The sequence below is a fragment of the Chlorocebus sabaeus genome, chromosome 22 (assembly GCF_047675955.1).
Source record: "Chlorocebus sabaeus isolate Y175 chromosome 22, mChlSab1.0.hap1, whole genome shotgun sequence".
In the NCBI taxonomy this organism is placed as follows: Eukaryota; Metazoa; Chordata; class Mammalia; order Primates; family Cercopithecidae; genus Chlorocebus; species Chlorocebus sabaeus.
In genome coordinates, this window is record NC_132925.1 from 86,491,374 (window position 1) to 86,508,078 (window position 16,705).

The 16,705-nt window shown below is 52.0% G+C and overlaps 1 protein-coding gene across 2 annotated transcripts in view; it reads left to right on the top strand.

Annotated features, from left to right (window-relative positions):
* Positions 1 to 3,793: 3,793 nt before the first annotated feature.
* TKT (transketolase) overlaps positions 3,794 to 16,705 on the top strand; it is a 30,322-nt gene continuing 17,410 nt past the window's right edge. The window contains exon 1 of one of the 2 annotated variants that reach the window (XM_007984574.3): positions 3,794 to 4,008. In XM_007984574.3, coding sequence (XP_007982765.1) covers positions 3,902 to 4,008 — 107 coding nt within the window. In that variant the 5' untranslated portion in view covers positions 3,794 to 3,901. Of the gene's footprint in view, positions 4,009 to 4,083; positions 4,091 to 16,705 lie in introns of those variants that run through there. The other variant, XM_073010050.1, reaches the window with a different exon arrangement.

Here is a 16,705-nt window from a genome sequence, read left to right on the forward strand (position 1 = left end):
TGCAGATAGGCAGAGACCCCTGCAGAGACCAAGACAGGCAGTGTGATGGGAAGCATGGCTCTAGACCCAGGCCATGTGAGGGGCCTCAGGAGGGGCTCTGCTGGCTCAGGGAGCAGCCTGTGCAAAACCTCTAGGAGGGAGAGGGCTTGGTGTTTTTTAAGGAATTCGAGGTCAGTGTGGCTGAGATGGGTGGGGCTATGGGATCTGATTTTTATCGAAAGGGCGGAGGAAGGACAACATGGGAGTTAAACTGGGGAGGAGGAGTTCTCTGGCAGCCATGGGGAAGGTGAACAGGAGGCTGAGAGAGGATGGGGTGTGAGGGCAGCAGGGAGCCAGATTTAGCCGGAAGCCAGACAGGTTTCCAGGACTTTCTTCCAAGTGCCATGTGACTTCAGAGGTGTGAGGGTTTGAATAAAGACCCTGGGACCTGGGGACAAGGGAACCACCCTGGACAAACTGGGTGCTAGCAACACCCCCAGCTAGCCTAGGATTCTGTTTCTGAAGCTGGCCTTTGGGAAGACCAAGAACTCTTGAAATAAGGCTGAACTCTTGGGCCCTGTGAAAGGCAAAACACTCAAACTCTGTTTTTCCTCTGTTCTCACACCACAACAATTAACACAAAAGACTTCTGTGATCAAATGTGTGGGGGTTTCTCCCCATGCACCAAGCAAGCAAGCAATTCTGCAGCGACACCAGCTGGGTGTCCTCCAGCTCTATTCCATTCTGATGCTAATTACCTGGAGATAGCCTCAGAAACCACAGGTTGAGGATTTAGTCCTCCAAAACCACCTCCTCCTTCCCGTGAGTCCCACGATCGGGACTGACCAGCTTCAGGTTGGGGTTCCCACCACTCCCTCTTTGGGTCAATTAATTTGCTAGAGCAGCTCTCAAAACTCAGGAAAGCACATTTATCAGTTAGTTACAAAGGATATTTTAAAGGAGACAAACAGCTAGGCAAAGAGATACACAGACGGAGGCCTGGAAAGGTCCCTAGTGAAGGAGCAGTTGTCTCCATGGAGCTGGAATGTGCCACCCTCCCAGCACATGGATGAGTTCTTGTTCACCTTCCTGTGAACCTCCATGTGTTCCGCTGTCCAGAAGCTCCTGAACCCCGTCCTCTTGAGCCTTTCATGGACATTTCATTGGATACACATGATTGACAGCCTTGTGGAAATGTGATTAGACCAAAAGTATATGATCTAATGCTAATTGACTGAGTGGGGAAACCCAGCAAGACCTGTGTGTCCTTACTCTTCTTGGTGTCTCTGTGAAGCTCATTGTCTGCTGAAAGGGCAGACCCTTGAAACCCTTTGAAAGCTCTGTGCCTTCCAACTCTGTGGCCCTTAGGACAGAGGCTCCCTAAGGGAGCGGCCTCAATTTCCCCATCTGCCTAACGGGACTCATCCTTATTACTCTGCACCCACTCTGATCTTCCCTTCTCATGGGTATGGGACAGAACCCCTTCTCATGGGGGTCTAATGACCTACAATTACACGAGGTTGGTGAGAGAACTTATTTATGGCCAGCTCCAAGACAGACCGGCAGGAGAAGATCCTGCCAGGGGAGAGAAAGGAGCAGGTGAAAGGAGGGTAGGAGAAGGCCTGAGAGACTGTTTCTGGGCTCTGTTCCTGAGGCCTAAAGCACCCCAATGGTATAACAAGGGTTTGGGGGAGTTCTAAGTCAGGGACCCATATATGCGTATCATAATATCACAGGCCCCATTCATATGGAACCTCAAGAGGAGAGGAAGCTGCCCTGAGGTCCCTAGAGCCCCAGGTGGTGGGGAGGGACAATTTTATTTCCATTACTCCTAGATCCCCAGAGCCATGGTGAGTTCTGTGCTATCATCAGAGACCAGAGTGGGTGCAGAGTGACAAGGATGAGTCCCGTTAGGCAGATCAAGAAATTGAGGCCACTCGCTTAGGAAGCCACTGTCCTAAGGGCCACAGAGTTGGAAGGCACAGAGCTTTCAAAGGGTTTCAAGGGTTTGCCCTTTTTCCAGACAGTGAGCAGCCTGAGGGCAGAGGTAGCACCTGCCAGGCCTCTGAGGGTGGCACACTCTGGGGCCCCCCTCCAATCCTAGCCCGTAGTCCTCACCAGCCAGACACCATAGGGCCAGCCTCTGCGGGCTGGGCCAGCGGGAGCCAGGTGCTATGGGATGCCATACTTAGGGTCAGATTGGGCATCTGGGGGTCAGGCCAGCAGAGGAGCACCTGAAGGTGAGCTGGGGGACTCACTCAAATTCAGTCCATTGCCTCATGACTCAGAGCTCTCTGAGTATGGGCAATGCAGGGAGGACATAGAGGACACAGGGCGGCCACTGGTGTCTCTTGGCCCTCTCAGGGTTTTAGTTCCCTGCCCAGACACCCATTTGAGGGTCTTGCCTTTATCTTTCCTCTGTCAAATGGAGCTTCTTCCTCTGTAAAATAGGCATTGTAGACAGTATGTACCTCACTGGCCAAGTGTGGTGGGCAGATTGAATGAAACAGTGTCTGTGATGAAAGTCCCCACCCTAATCCCACTCTGGAGAGCCTAATCCCTCTGGGGACCATGGGTTCTGATAACAGTAGTGGTGGGTGCCCCTGTCCCTACAGACCTGGAAGCAAACCCAATAATCTCCCTAAGAGTCGGCAGTGTTTCTAGGCCCTAATAATTTGTAAAGGGTCTTCCCCTAGTAATTTCTCAGCTATCATCACCTGGCATTGTCATGGCTACCACTATCCTACTCTCATTTTCAATAATCCCCCTCCCCTGTGCAGGGCTCTAAAGCCCTGAGTGTTTGGGCATGGTGGCTCATGTCTGTAATCCGGCACTTTGGGAGGCAGAGGAGGGCAGATGGCTTGAGCCTAGGAGTTTCAGACCTGCCTGGGTAAAGTGGTAAAACCCCATCTCTACAAAACATACAAAAATTAGCTGGGCGTGGTAGTGTGTACCTATGGTCTCAGCTAGTTTTGAGGCTGAGGCAGAAGGATCACTTGAGCCCAGGAGGCTGAGACTGCAGGGAGCTGTAATCACTCCACTGTACTCCAGCCTGGGTGACCGTGGGTGACCCAGTCTCAAAGAAAAAACATTTTTTTTTTTTTTAATTATTAAAAAAAAAATAGGGCCGGGTGCGGTGGCTCACGCCTGTAACCCCAGCACTTTGGGAGGCCAAGGTGGGAGGATCACCTGAGGTCGGGAGTTCGAGACCAGCCTGACCAACATGGAGAAACCCCATCTCTACTAAAAATACAAAATTAGTTAGGCGTGGTGGCCCATGCTTGTAATCCCAGCTACTCGGGAGGCTGAGGCAGGAGAATTGCTTGAACTCAGGAGGCGGAGGTTGTGGTGAGCCGAGATTGCGGCACTGCACTCCAGCCTGGGCAACAAGAGCGAAACTCAGTCTCAAAATAATAGTGAAGTCCTGCAATCTCTTGGGCCTGGGGTTGGTCGGCTGGGGTCAAGCCTGGCACCCACCAGCCTTGCGACCTTGATTGCCCTTGCCAAGCCTCAGTTTGTCATCTCTAAAATGGGATTAGCCGTGACAATTCCACGGAGGACTGTGTGGAGGAGGGAGACTGAGAGGCCTTCGAGTCAGGAGCCAAGCCTCGAACCTTGAGTTGTTCGTTGTGTTATTATTGGTGTGTGTGGTTAACTGCTAACCTTGCAGTCCACAGCGGCCCAGCGCCTAGCCGGGCAGGGGAGGGGAGCGGGCAGGCGGCGGCCCCAGGCGGGGCGGGGCCGAAGGCCTGGGGTGATCCGAGCCCCGCCTCCACCCCTGCCCCGCCTCTCCCCTCCCCGCCCCGCCCGGCGTCTTAACGCGCTCCCGCCGGGCGCCCGGTCTCGGCAGCCGCCTGTAGCCGCTGGAGCCGCCGCTACCTCTGTGTGTCCGCGTGTGCGCCCGGTCCCCGCCCGCCGCACCATGGAGGGCTACCACAAGCCTGACCAGCAGAAGCTGCAGGCCCTGAAGGACACGGCCAACCGCCTGCGCATCAGCTCCATCCAGGCCACCACGGCGGCGGGCTCTGGGTGAGTGTGCGGCGCCGGCCGGGAGCGCGGCTCGGGCGGGGCTGGGGGCGTCTGCAGCGGCCGGAGTCGCCGCGGGCTCTGGGTCGCGCCGCGCGATGCCAAGACGAGGAAGGTGGCCCGGGCGCCGTCGGAGGGCGGAGACGTGCCTCGCAGGGCCCCGGGCTGCAGGCGGCTTCCGCGGCGTTGCGCTCTCGCCCTACTGCCCGGGCTCGGCCGCGTGGGCCTCTGGTCCTCCGTGCGCCTCAGGCCGGCTCTGCCCCACGCTGTTCGCGGGCCGCGCCGCTGCAAGGTGGCGCGGGGGATGGGCTCGCGACTCGCCAAGTCTCCTCTAGGGCGATGCTGGGAAGGCCACCATTATTGCTATTCTAGGGAACGCGGCCCTCTTAACTCTCCCCACCACCTGGCTGTATGGACGCCGCCGGGAGTATTCCCCCTTCCAGATGGGGAAACGGAGGCTCCGAGTTAGTCAGCTGCCCAAAGTTACACACAGGGAGATCTGGCATTTGAGCGCCAGCAGTCCGACTCTAGAGAGCCTGTTTTTTAACTCCTCTTGCAGGAGACTCGGGGGCCTGGCCTCCCCACTTCAGACTACGCTCCCCCGCCCCTGTCTCCTGCCACCCGTGGGTTGGGTCAGAGTTTGGAGCAAGGAGCTGCTGATACGCCAAGCAGCGGCGGGGCTGATTGGGGAAAGAGGAGAAGAGGACAGTGCACGTGGGTGCAGAACCCTGGCATCCTTTGTAAAAAGGAGGTCTAAGCTTTGACCTGGGGCGGGAGGAGGCGGAGGGGAAGGAGACTGAGAAGGCTGAGCGCCGGAAGGACGGAGTTCCAGGGCCCTAGCGCCGGGAGTGAAGTCCTGGGGCAGGGCCAACCACCAGGTTCTGTATCTCCGAGGCAGGAGCTGGCGTGCCCATGCCCCAAGATCCTTCCCGGGCCAGCCCTTTTGGCCCAGAATGTGGACAAAGGCAGTTGCTGATCCCAAGGAGCCTCTTCTGTAGCGGAGACAGGGATAATTAATGAAGGCCACCGTTCATGCAGCTGGAGGTGTCCACTGGGGTTGGGTGAGGAGGTCAGCCGGTGAATTACTTCAGAGCCTGCTTCCCGCACTGTAATGCGGGGACAGTAATGGTACTTACCACGCTGGGTGGTTTCAAGGACTCCACTGCTCTACTTGGAGGCTGCTGTGAGGCCACAGTGCCAGCAGTGTGCCGGGCTCATGACAGGGTTGTAAGGGCTGCGTGGTGGATAATTTCCCGGGACTTTCCCAAACAAGCTCTGTGTTTCAGACAGACAAGATTCTGGCTTCTGGCCAATTTCATTCAGGATATATTATTAAGAAATAAGTCTGTTCACCTTTCTGGGTGGATACTTATTCACTCTTTGTGCCTTTAAGACACTCTGTTCTCAGAAGGGATTAGATGTCTTTCGAAAGCCCTTCCCCCACCCACTCCCCCACCCACTCCCTTGCACACTTTGGACCTGTTAGTTCTCCTGGGTTTGTATCAGTCTTACCACTTATGTGGGGTATCCCCTGCCTGGGCAGGGGCCTGGCTTACTCTCAGCTCCCCCTTTGCCAGCCTGGCACACGGTAGCTCTGCACACCTTGTGTTGCTTGTTTGGTACTGTTGGACCTGCTACCTTTGGCCGTTTCAGGGGGTCTGAGGTCTAGCTGGAGAGAGGCAGCAATTAGCCAACTAAGTAGTATTGCACATCTGAGCATCTTACAGGGCTAGATAAAACATGCAGATGTTTACAGGGTTCCTGAGCTCCCCAGTAGGTATCTGGTATGACACAGCATGATCATTCGTTGCATCCTGAGAATAACCCTGTGAGATAGATTGTGTTGTATTCACATTTTATAGATGGGGACACAGGCTAATGTGTTAAGTTATTTGCCCAAGCTAGTAATAGGTGGCCGTTCCATACTGTCTGGTTGGGGCTCATGCTGTCAGGAGTGCTTCTTGGCAGGGCATGGTGGTTCATGCCTGTAATCACAGCAGTTTGGGAGGTCGAGGTGGGAGGATTGCTGGAGCCCAGGAGTTCCAGATCAACCTGGGCAACACAGTGAGACCCCATAACTTAAAAAAAAAATTTTTTTTTTAAATTTTGAGATGGATTCTTGCTCTGTCGCCAGGCTAGAGTGCAGTGGTGCAATCTCGGCTCACTGCAACCTCTGCCTCCTGGGTTCAAGTGATTCTTCCGCCTTAGCCTCCCTTGTAGCTGAGACTACAGGTCCCTGCCACCGCACTGGCTAATTTTTGTATTTTTAGTGGAGACGGGGTTTCACCATCTTGGCCAGGCTGGTCTCTAACTCCTGACCTCAGGTAATCCACCCGGCTTAGCATCCCAAAGTGCTGGGATTACGGGCATGAGCCACCACCCCTGGCCAAAAATTTGTTTTTAATTGGCTAGGTGTGGTGATGTGTACCTGTAGTCCCAGCTACATGGGAGGCTGAGGCAGAGGATCGCTTGAGCCCAGGAGGTTGAGGCTGTAGTGAGCCTTGAACATGCCACCACACTTCAGTATGGGTGACAGAGTGAGACCCTGTCTCCAAAAGAAAAAAAGAAAAGCCAAGAAAAGAAAAATAGTTGGGCATGGTGTTACATGGCTGTAATGCCAGCACTCTGGGAGGCCAAGGCGGGAAGTTTGCTTGAGGCCAGGAGTTCAAGACCAGCCTGGGTAACATAGCAAGACCCTGTCTCCAAAAATAAATAATAGTTCAGCCAGGCGCAGTGGCTCATGCCTGTAATCCCAGCACTTTGAGAGGCGTAGGCGAGTGGATCACCTGAAGGTCAGGAGATCGAGACCAACTTGGCCAACATGGTGAAACCCTGTCCCTACTAAAATACAAAAGATTAGCCGGGCATGGTGGGGAGCACCTGTAATCCCAGCTACCCAGGAGGCTGAGGCAGGAGAATCACTTGAACCCGGGAGGCAGAGGTTGCAGTGAGCTGAGATTGCACCATTGCACTCTGGCCTGGGCAACATAAGTGAAACTTCTGAAAAAAAAAGGAATGCCTCTTGGGCAAGTGGTCTGTGCCAGGCTGGAGAATGGTGAAAAAGGTGAAGGGGAAGGCCAGGTACAGCCGTGGTGGATATTAGTCAGTTTGAAAGGCACTTGGAGAGAAATAAGATTTACCAATGTAGGGTGCTCCAAAAGAGCGGAGTGTCAAGTGGGTCTCCTAGTTCTTTGTTAGACAAAGTCTGATTTCCTCACCACCTTTACCCCTCCAGAAACATACTGTGGTGACTGTGAGTTACACCATGTTTACATTGTAATACCTTGGAGGGAGAAGCTCACTGAACTCAAAAAGTATCCATTTGCAAAAGAAAAAAAGATTATGTAAAATACAGTAACTGTGTGTGTGTGTATGTATATGTTTAAAATATGCAAAAAAGGAGGGAAAATTTATTTTTCAGAAGGAAATAACATTGCTATGCAACCCATATTTTGAAAGGTGTGTGCCAAGAGTATGTGTGTGTGCACACACAAAAGCTAATCAAGGAAGACTTGAGACACAGGCAGTGTTCTGTTTCTGGTCCCCAGATGTTTATCTTGAGGCCCACTGTTCCCTCACTGCAATGAGGCATAGAGTGAAGGCTCAGTCCGGAAGCCCTGGCCCAATCTGGGCTGTAGTCACAGTTAAAGTGACAATTTGTCAGAATGTCCCCTTTTCTGGGGGAGTTCACAGGACTTTGATCCAGTCCTTTTTCTTTTTTAAAGACAGGGTCTTGCTCTGTCACCCACCAGGTCTGCAGTACAGAGGCACAGCCATGGCTCCCTGCAGTCTTGAACTCCTAGGCTATAGCAGTCCTGCCTCACCCTTCTGGGTAGTTGGGACCACAGGCATGTGCTACCATGTCTAGCTTTGGTTCAGTCTTTTGCTGGCCACTTACTGAGACAGGATTCGTACGTTCTGTCAGTGAGGACCCAGGCTCGTTTCTAGAGAGAGCTTTCCCATTCCTGTGCCATCACTGACCCGTGTGCAGTGAATCTCACCAGGCCCGGGAAGCAGGGACACTGGCCTCTGTCAGGAGTTGGGCCTGGAGGTGAAGGGGCAGGCCTCACAGAAGGCTTTTGTTGAGGCAGCACCCACAGTGGCCAGAGCTTCTCTGGGGTCATCTCCTTCCATGGGCTGAAGGAATTGTGGCAAGGGTTCAGCTCATCCTGAATTTAAAAAAACAAAACCCCAATGGCCTTGTCAGAAGTGACCTGGATGCTGAGGCTGGTGGCAAAAGATTTCTCAGTTCTCACTTACCAGGGCCAGATGGTGGTGTTATCCAAACAGTACAAGTGTCATCCTAGGACTCCATCACAGTCAGGCCTGATTCAAAAGGGAAGGTGGTCTCTGCTTTCCGCAAGTCCCCCAGGGTTTCTGACCCACAGCTTTGGGAAGGGTAATGTCTGGCCAGGCCTGGCTGGTGGACACAGGAGATGAGTCTAACCCTGGCTCTGTTCCTAGTGGCTGTGCCTCTGTCAGAAAGGCCCTTCCGGCCAGGCACGGTGGCTCATGCCTGTAATCACAGCATTTTGGAAGGCCAGGGTGGGAGGATTGCTTGAGCCTAGGAGTTCAGGACCAACCTGGGCAACATAGTGAGACCTCATCTCTACAAAAGAAAGAAAAAGCTGTGCATGTGCCTGTAGTCCCAGCTACTTGGGAGGCTGAGTTGTGAGGATCACTTGAGCTCAGGAGTTCAAGGCTGCAGTGAGCTATGATCATGGCTCTGCACTCCAGCCTGGGCAGCAGCAAAACCCTGGCTCTTAAAGAAACAAAACAAAAAAACCTTTCTATCTCAGGGTCTCAGTTTCCTAGGCTGGAATGCTGTGGCATGATCTCTGCTCACTGCAGCCTCCGCCTCCTGGGCTCAAATGATCCTCTCACCTCAGCCTCCCAAGTAACTGAGACCCCAGGCATAAGCCACCATGTCTTGGCTAATTTTTGTATTTTTTTGTAGAGTTGAGGTTTTGTCATTTTGCCCAGGCTGGTCTCAAACTCCTAGGCTTAAGCGATCTACCTGCCTTGGCTTCCCTAGAGTGCTGGGATTACAGGCCATTTTCTCCATCTTGAAAGGAGAGGTTCATGGATAGGTGATTTCAAACTGGGTGCCTCAGGAGTGGGGCTGGGGATGGAGTGAGTGGGCTCTGGGGTCCCACCACCCGCTGTTGCTGATTTTACATCCTGGTGCTCTCTGTGCCCTTGAAGTAGCTGGGATTGTATACCAGTTTACCTAGCTCTGCCATCAGGGTGCTTTGGCTGAAGGCTTGAGGGCCTCCTGGGGTCTCTGGCCCCATGTGACCCCGCCTCTCTGGGCCTGTTTCTCTTTTTGGGCTGCCTCAGGACCCATCCTGGCCCTGACGCAAGAGCATGGCGGTTGAGATTGCCCCAGCAGCAGCATTTCCCCACTCAGTGTGAAGACACTGGCCGCCTTGGGGTGGCTTGGTTCTCTGCCGGAGTGACCTCTCCTCTGCAGGGCTGGTGGTCGGTATTTTAAGAAACTGGAAGTGAAGTACAGCACCTGGTTAGGATCTGGCTGAGACTTTCTCGTGGCTTCCTATGGACTCTAACTGATCTCCAACCCCTGCTGTGGCTCTGATCCCTCAACATTCATTGCCTCTTGAGGCAGGCTTGTTGTCACTGTCGCCTAGTTCCACAAAATCAGGAACTCCCTTCTTGCCACAGACCAATTATCTGCCTTGGGTGCTGGGGACACTCCTAGAGGTCAGGGACCTGCACAGAGCTGGGTCCTCAGGCAGGCTCTGCTCCTGCCCTGAATGGCGAGGCAAGGTAGGGGAGAGAGGATGAGCTGGGAGCTGGGGTGAGCCCATCTGCAGATCGGTGTTGCTCAGAAGTCAGTTGCATTTGTGCACTGGGTGGAATCTCCGAGGACTGCACAGCTGGAAGGGAAGTGTGGACGCCCAAGAGCTTCCTCTACTGAGCTCTCCTAGCACCTTTTTCTTCCATTTATTTATTTGTTTGTTTGTTTGACAGTCTCGCTCTGTCGCCCAGGCTGGAGTGCAGTGGGGCGGCAATCTTGGCTCACTGCCACCTCCACCTCCAAGGTTCAAGCAATTCTCCTGCCTCACTCTCCCAAGTAGCTGGGATTACAGGTGTGTGCCACTGCCACCCAGCTAATTTTTGCATTTTCAGTAGGGATGGGGTTTCACCATGTTGGCCAGGCTGGTCTGGAATTCCTGACCTCAGGTAATCCTCCTGCCAGCCTTGGCCTCCCAAAGTGTTGGGGTTACAGGTGTGAGCCACCGCTCCAGGACCTTTCTTTTTTAAAAACAAATTTTTAGGCCAGGTGTAATGGCTCAAGCCTGTAATCCCAGCACTTTGGGAGGCCAAGGTGGGTGGACCATTTGAGGTCAGGAGTTCGAGACCAGCCTGGCCAATATGATGAAACCCTGTCTCTACTACAAATACAAAAAAATGAGTCGGGCATGGTAGCAGGCACCTGTAATCCCAGCTACTCGAGAGGCTGAGGCACGAGAATCACTTGAACCTGGGAGGCGGAGGTTGCAGTGAGCCAAGATTGCACCACTGCACTCTAGCCTGGGTGACAGAGTGAGAACTTGTCTCATAAATAAATAAATAAATAAACAAACAAACAAATTTTTAGCAGCTTAAGGTATAACTGGCGTATCGTAACATTGTAAGTGATTTTGATGAATTTGCAGAGATTTACTACAAAAATTTACCACATCTCTTAAAAGATCTCTTCTGGACATTTGCTGTCACTCCCCATTTCCACCCCCAGTCCTGGGCAACCACTAATCTAATTCTCTGTCTCTAAATTTAGCTCTTCTAGACATTTCATGTAAATGCAATTATACAGAATGAGTTCTTTTGCGTCTGGCCTCTTAGCATAATTTTTAGAGGGTCATCCATGTTGTAACATGAATCAGTACTTAGTTCCTTTTTTTAGGGGGTGGGGGGCAGGATCTCCACTGTGTCCCCAAGCTGGAGTGCAATGGCTCAGTCATGCCACACTGCAGCCTCGACCTCCTGGGATCAAGCAGTCTTCCCACCTCAGCCTCCTGAGTAGCTGGGAGGCACTCACCACCATACATAGCTAATTTTTTAAATTACTTGTAGAGACAGGGTATGTTGCTGAGCCTGGTCTCAAATTCTGGGCTCAAGTCATCTTCCTGCCTCCGCCTCTCAAAGTGCTGGAATTACAGGCATGAGCCACCACGCCCAGCCCTTCATTTGTTTTTATGGCTGACTATTCTGTTGTGTGGACATACTACATTTTGTTTATCCATTCACCAGTTTTTTTCTTAGCATTTTGCTCTTATCCTAGCTCTGCTGCTGGCAGGCTGTGTGACTTTAGGCAAGTCGCTTACTTTCTGTGGACCTTAGTTCTAATATTTACCGAGCAATTGCTAATTTCTATGCACGGTCACGGTGCCATGTTCTGTACACACACACTACATCATTCAGTCAGATTCTTCTTTTACCTCAGTTTGATAGTGAGGAAACTGAGGCTCAGAGAGGTTACAGTCCCAGGGTGACTAGGATACATCATGTATTCATTTGTGCACTCAGTTTGTCCCTGGTACTCTTCAAGCCTATGGATACAACAGTGAAAGGCCCAAAGCTCTGTCCTCAGGGAGCTTGTATTGCAGTAGGGTAGACAGGCAATAATCACCTAATGTCAGGTGGCAAGCATGAGTGAGGGGAAGAAGAGCTATTTTAGATAGTGTGGTCAGGGAGGGCTTCTTGGAGGAGGTGACATGGGGCAGAGATCTGAAGAAACAACCTGAGGTCTGGAGCCAGAGGTTCCTTCCGGGCAGAAGCCAGCTCAGGTAGTTCAGGACACAGGAAGAACAAGAACTGCTTCTGATGTTCAGTTCCACCCTGACATCCTGGGATTCTCTCCTGAGTTTTTATTTTGTGTTTTTTGTTTTTGTTTTTGTTTTTGTTTTTTTGAGGCAGAGTCTGTTGCCCAGGCTGGAGTATGGTGGTGTGATCTCAGCTCGCTGCAGCCTCTGCCTCCCAGGTTCAAGCAACTCTCCTGCCTTAGCCTCCCGAGTAAAGTAGCTGGGACTAGTGGCCCCCACCACCACACCCAGCTAATTTTTGTATTTTTGTAGAGACAGGGTTTTGCCATGTTGGTCAGGCCAGTCTTGAACTCCTGACCTCAGGTGCCTCAGGTGAGCCACAGCCCCTGGCCTCTTCTAATTTTTTTTTTTTTTTTTTTGAGACTGAGTGTCACTCTTGTCTCCCAGGCTGGAGTGCAATGGTGAGATCTCTGCTCACTGCAACCTTTGCCTCCCAGGTTCAAGCAATTCTCCTGCCTCATTTTCCAGAGTAGCTGGGATTATAGGCACCCACCACCATGTCCAGCTAATTATTGTATTTTTAGCAGAGACGGGGTTTCACCATGTTGGCCAAGCTGGTCTCGCTTCTGACCTCAGGTGATCCACCTGCCTCAGTCTCCCAAAGTGCTGGGATTATAGGCATGAGCCACCTGAATTTTTTTTTTGTATGCATAAAAAATAAGATAAATGATATACTCCTGTCATGAATAATGAACCTGTGTGTAGCTACTCCCAGGATTAAGAACTAGTACATTACAGTGATTTTTGGAACTACAGTGGATCCCTCCCTCCTCATCTTCCCTTCCCCTGAGAAAGAACTATACCCTGAATTTTTTATCATTCTATTGTTTTCCTTTTTTTTTTTTTTTTTTTTTTTGGAGATGGAGTTTAACTCTTGTTGTCCAGGCTGGAGTGCAATGGCGCCATCTCAGCTCACTGCAATCTCCGCCTCCTGGGTTCAAATGATTCTCCTGTCTCAGCCTCCCAAGTAGTTGGGATTACAGGCATGCGCCACCATGCCCAGCTAATTTTTTTTTTTTTTTTTTTTTTTTGGTAGAGATGGGGTTTCTCCATGTTGGTCAGGCTGGTCTCGAACTCCCGACCTTAGGTGATCCACCCGCCTCGGCTCCCAAAGTGCTGGGGTTACAGGCTTGAGCCACGGCGCCTGGCCTGTTTTCCTTGTAGTATATACAAAAAGACTTGTACATAAATCAATATAGTCTTCTTTGTTAAACAGATCCTTCTGCACTGTGCTTTTTTCACACTATATTTGGGAGAGAATATTGATACTGGATTTGTGAAGTATAACTCACTCATTCTTACTGCTGTATAGTATCCCATTATATTAATATACTCCAGTTAACACCGTCTATTGATAGACATATGAATGAGTTCCAGGTCTTGCAACTGCAAACAATGCGGGGCAGCCCTGTTTGTGTTTCCTTTGTTTTTTTGTTTTTTTCTTTTTCTGAGATGGAGTCTCACTCTGTCACCAAGTCTGGAGTGCAATGACACGATCTTGGTTCACTGCAACCTCCGCCTCTTGGATTCAAGTGATTCTCCTGCCTCAGCTTCCCAAGTAGCTGGGATTACAGGTGCCTGCCCCCACACCCGGCTAATTTTTGTATTATTAGTAGGTACGAGGTTTCATCATGTTGGCCAGGCTGGTCTCGAACTGCTGACCTTAGTTGATCTGCCCACCTCAGCCTCCCAGAGCACTGGGATTACAGGCGTGAGCCACTGTCCCCGGCCTGTATGTGTTTCCTGTAGAGTGTGTGGAACATGTGTGTAGATTTCACGGTACGTTCCTACTGGTGAAGTTGCTAGGAGTTAAGGAGTGTGCATCTTCGGCCTTCGGCTACTGATCTGGTTTATTTTTAATTCTTAAAAGATTGCTTAGGTTCTGTATTTCTTCTCGAGTCAGTTTTGGTAAATTATTGTCATTATTATTATTATTTTTTAGACAGAGTTTCGCTCTGTTGACCAGGCTGAAGTGCAGTGGTGTGATCTTGGCTCATTGCAACCCACGCCTCCCAGGTTCAAGCTATTCTCCTGCCTCAGCCTCCTGAGTAGCTGAGATTACAGGCATGTGCCACCACACCTGGCTAATTTTTGTATTTTTAGTAGAGACAGGGTTTCACCTTGTTGGCAGGGCTGGTCTTGAGCCACTGACCTCAGGTGATCTGCCTGCCTTGGCCTCCCAAAGTGCTGGAATTACAGGTGTGAGCCACCGCGCCCAACCTGACATCCATTATCTCTTGAAGGAGCCCAGCTGAAGGGTGAGGGAGCCTCTCTGGCCTTTTCTTGCATCGAAACCTGTGAGCAGGTAGAGTGAGCACTAAAGCGATGAGAGAGATTCTCCTGGCCAGGGGACATCTGGAAGAATATGTGTTGTCCTGGAGGGGAGTGGAGAGGGGGCTTTTTTTTTTTTTTTTGAGACCGAGTTTTACTCTTGTTGCCCAGGCTGGAGTGCAATGGTGCAATCTCAGCTCACTGCAACCTCTACCTCCTGGGTTCAAGTGATTCTCCTGCCTCAGCCTCCCGAGTAGCTGGGATTACAGGCATCCACCACCATGCCTGGCTAATTTTTTTTTTTTTTTTTTTTTTTTGAGACGGAGTCTTGCTCTGTCACCCAGGCTAGAGTGCAGTGGCTGGATCTCAGCTCACTGCAACCTCCGCCTCCCGGGTTCACGCCATTCTCCTGCCTCAGCCTCCGGAGTAGCTGAGACTACAGGCGTCCGCCACCACGCCCGGCTAGTTTTTTGTATTTTTTTAGTAGTGACGGGGTTTCACCGTGTTAGCCAGGATGGTCTCGATCTCCTGACCTCGTGATCCACCCGTCTCGGCCTCCCAAAGTGCTGGGATTACAGGCTTGAGCCACCGCGCCTGGCCCTTTTTGGGTATTTTTTAGTAGAAATGGGGTTTTACCATATTGGCCAGGCTGGTCTTGAACTCCTGACCTCAGGTGATCTTCCTGCCTTGACCTCCCAAAGTGCTGGGATTAAAGGCATGAGCCACTGCGCCCAGACAAGAGAGGGCTTTAGGAGACTTTCTTTGGGCCTACCTCTAAGCTTGCCACACCACCTTCACAGGTTGAACTAACTGGGGTTGTTAGTGAACTGTTTTGGTCAAGGCAGGGTTTGTTAGTTTTGTTTTGAACAAACTGTCAAGTGTGCTTGTTAGCCCTGTTTATCACAGAGGCGGGGTATACAGTAAGTACCCTGTATCCCCTACATCATGCTTCTCACCCCATCTGTCGCCAGTGTTCACCCAGAGTTGTCATACACAGCACCATGGGATGCAGCGTCCGCCTGCAGTTGTGCAGGCAGTGTGGAATGGCAGGAAAAACTCTGGCCCTGAGGAGGCCAGAGGCGTAAATGGATGCCTTTGGCCCCAAAGGCCCTCTAGTAAGTTGAGCTTGAAAGTAACTGTCTCCTGTGTGCTCGGTGCTTTACAGTGTGCAGAGCCCAGTCTCAATCCTTGGTTTATTTCTCCCCTCTTGCCTGCATGTGGCCAGCAGGTGTGGGGGGGTGTCACCATCCCTGCCTGTAGATAAGAGCTGCAGGTGCTGAGAAGAGTTAGCACCTGGTGCCCCAGTGGGTGGTGGCGGCTGCTGGAGATCTGGGTACTGTGCGTGCGTTATCTCACTGTATCCCCAGACACTCTCCCAAGTGAAGAAGCTGAGCCCCAGGTTGACGAAGCACTTGCTGACGTCACGAAGCCCAAGTGGCACAGCTCACCTCCCCAAACCAGGACGCTCTGCCGAGGCAGAGTCCCAAAAGCTCTGGGGAGGGGTGTGGGGAAACCTGGCTCCTAAGCACTCTTCTTTTGTGTGTGTTTACTTGGTAGAAGTGAAGAGAGTGGCCACAGAAGGCTGGATGCAGCCTTTGGAGGGAATGAAAGGCTGCAGGCCTAGCAAGGAAGGCTTAAGATCAGCTGCAGGTTCTACTTCTCACCGTTGGTCACCTCGCGGCTGACCTTCCTCTCACCACGTCTACTCTATCTGGGCGTGGGTGTGCCTCTGCCATGTGCAGAAAGAGCCTGTGCCACACCATTTCTCCCTGGAACCCCTTCCTGGTGGCCAGAGGGACTGTCACCCTGGGGTGTCGAGATGGATGGGGCAGGTGGAGCCCTGCACTTACCATCCTTCTTCCTCCCTGGAACAGTTTGGCCCATCCATATCCTTCTCCCCCCAAGGCTCCTTCCTAATGGGACCATGGCTTTAGAAACGGGGTCCCTCAGGGCCGGGGCTGCCCTTGGAGGTGGGAAGGACGAGAGGTCAGCCTGACTGGGTTGGCCTGTGGTTGAAGCTGGCACTGGGAGCATGGGATTAGGGTCCCTGCCAGGCAGAAAAGGGTTTCACGTTTACCATGTCCTTACTCCCTCTTTCAGGTGTAGTGTCTTTTACCATGACCGGGAGTTCATAGAAATAGTTAAGTATAAGATGATTGTGTGCGAGAATGTTGGTACTAAACCAGCATGGACAGTTTTCTGGATTTCTCTACTACTAACTTGTCTGCACTGAGCGTGACTCACCCCTAACCCGGTGGGAGCGCTGACTGGAGGGGCAGGAGGCTGGTGGTGTGAGCTGCAGATGGTGCATGTGCCCTTGGGCTTGGCATGGGATGTGTCTTCGTGTGAAGGGCCTCTGGGAGCAGCGAGAGGGCTGCGCTGAGCTGCATGTGGAGAGGCTCTCCCGGGAGGCCTGTGCCCGGAGGCTGAACTGTTAACAAAGCCCTAGGACCAGAGGGCTTCAGGGCTGACCAGGACCTGCAGTGCTTCCCAGCAGGAAGTGCAGCCTCTAGCCCCTTTCCCAGGCCGGGGGCTGGATTGTGGATTATTCGCGTGGGTCCTAAAAGACCTGAATGAGTCCC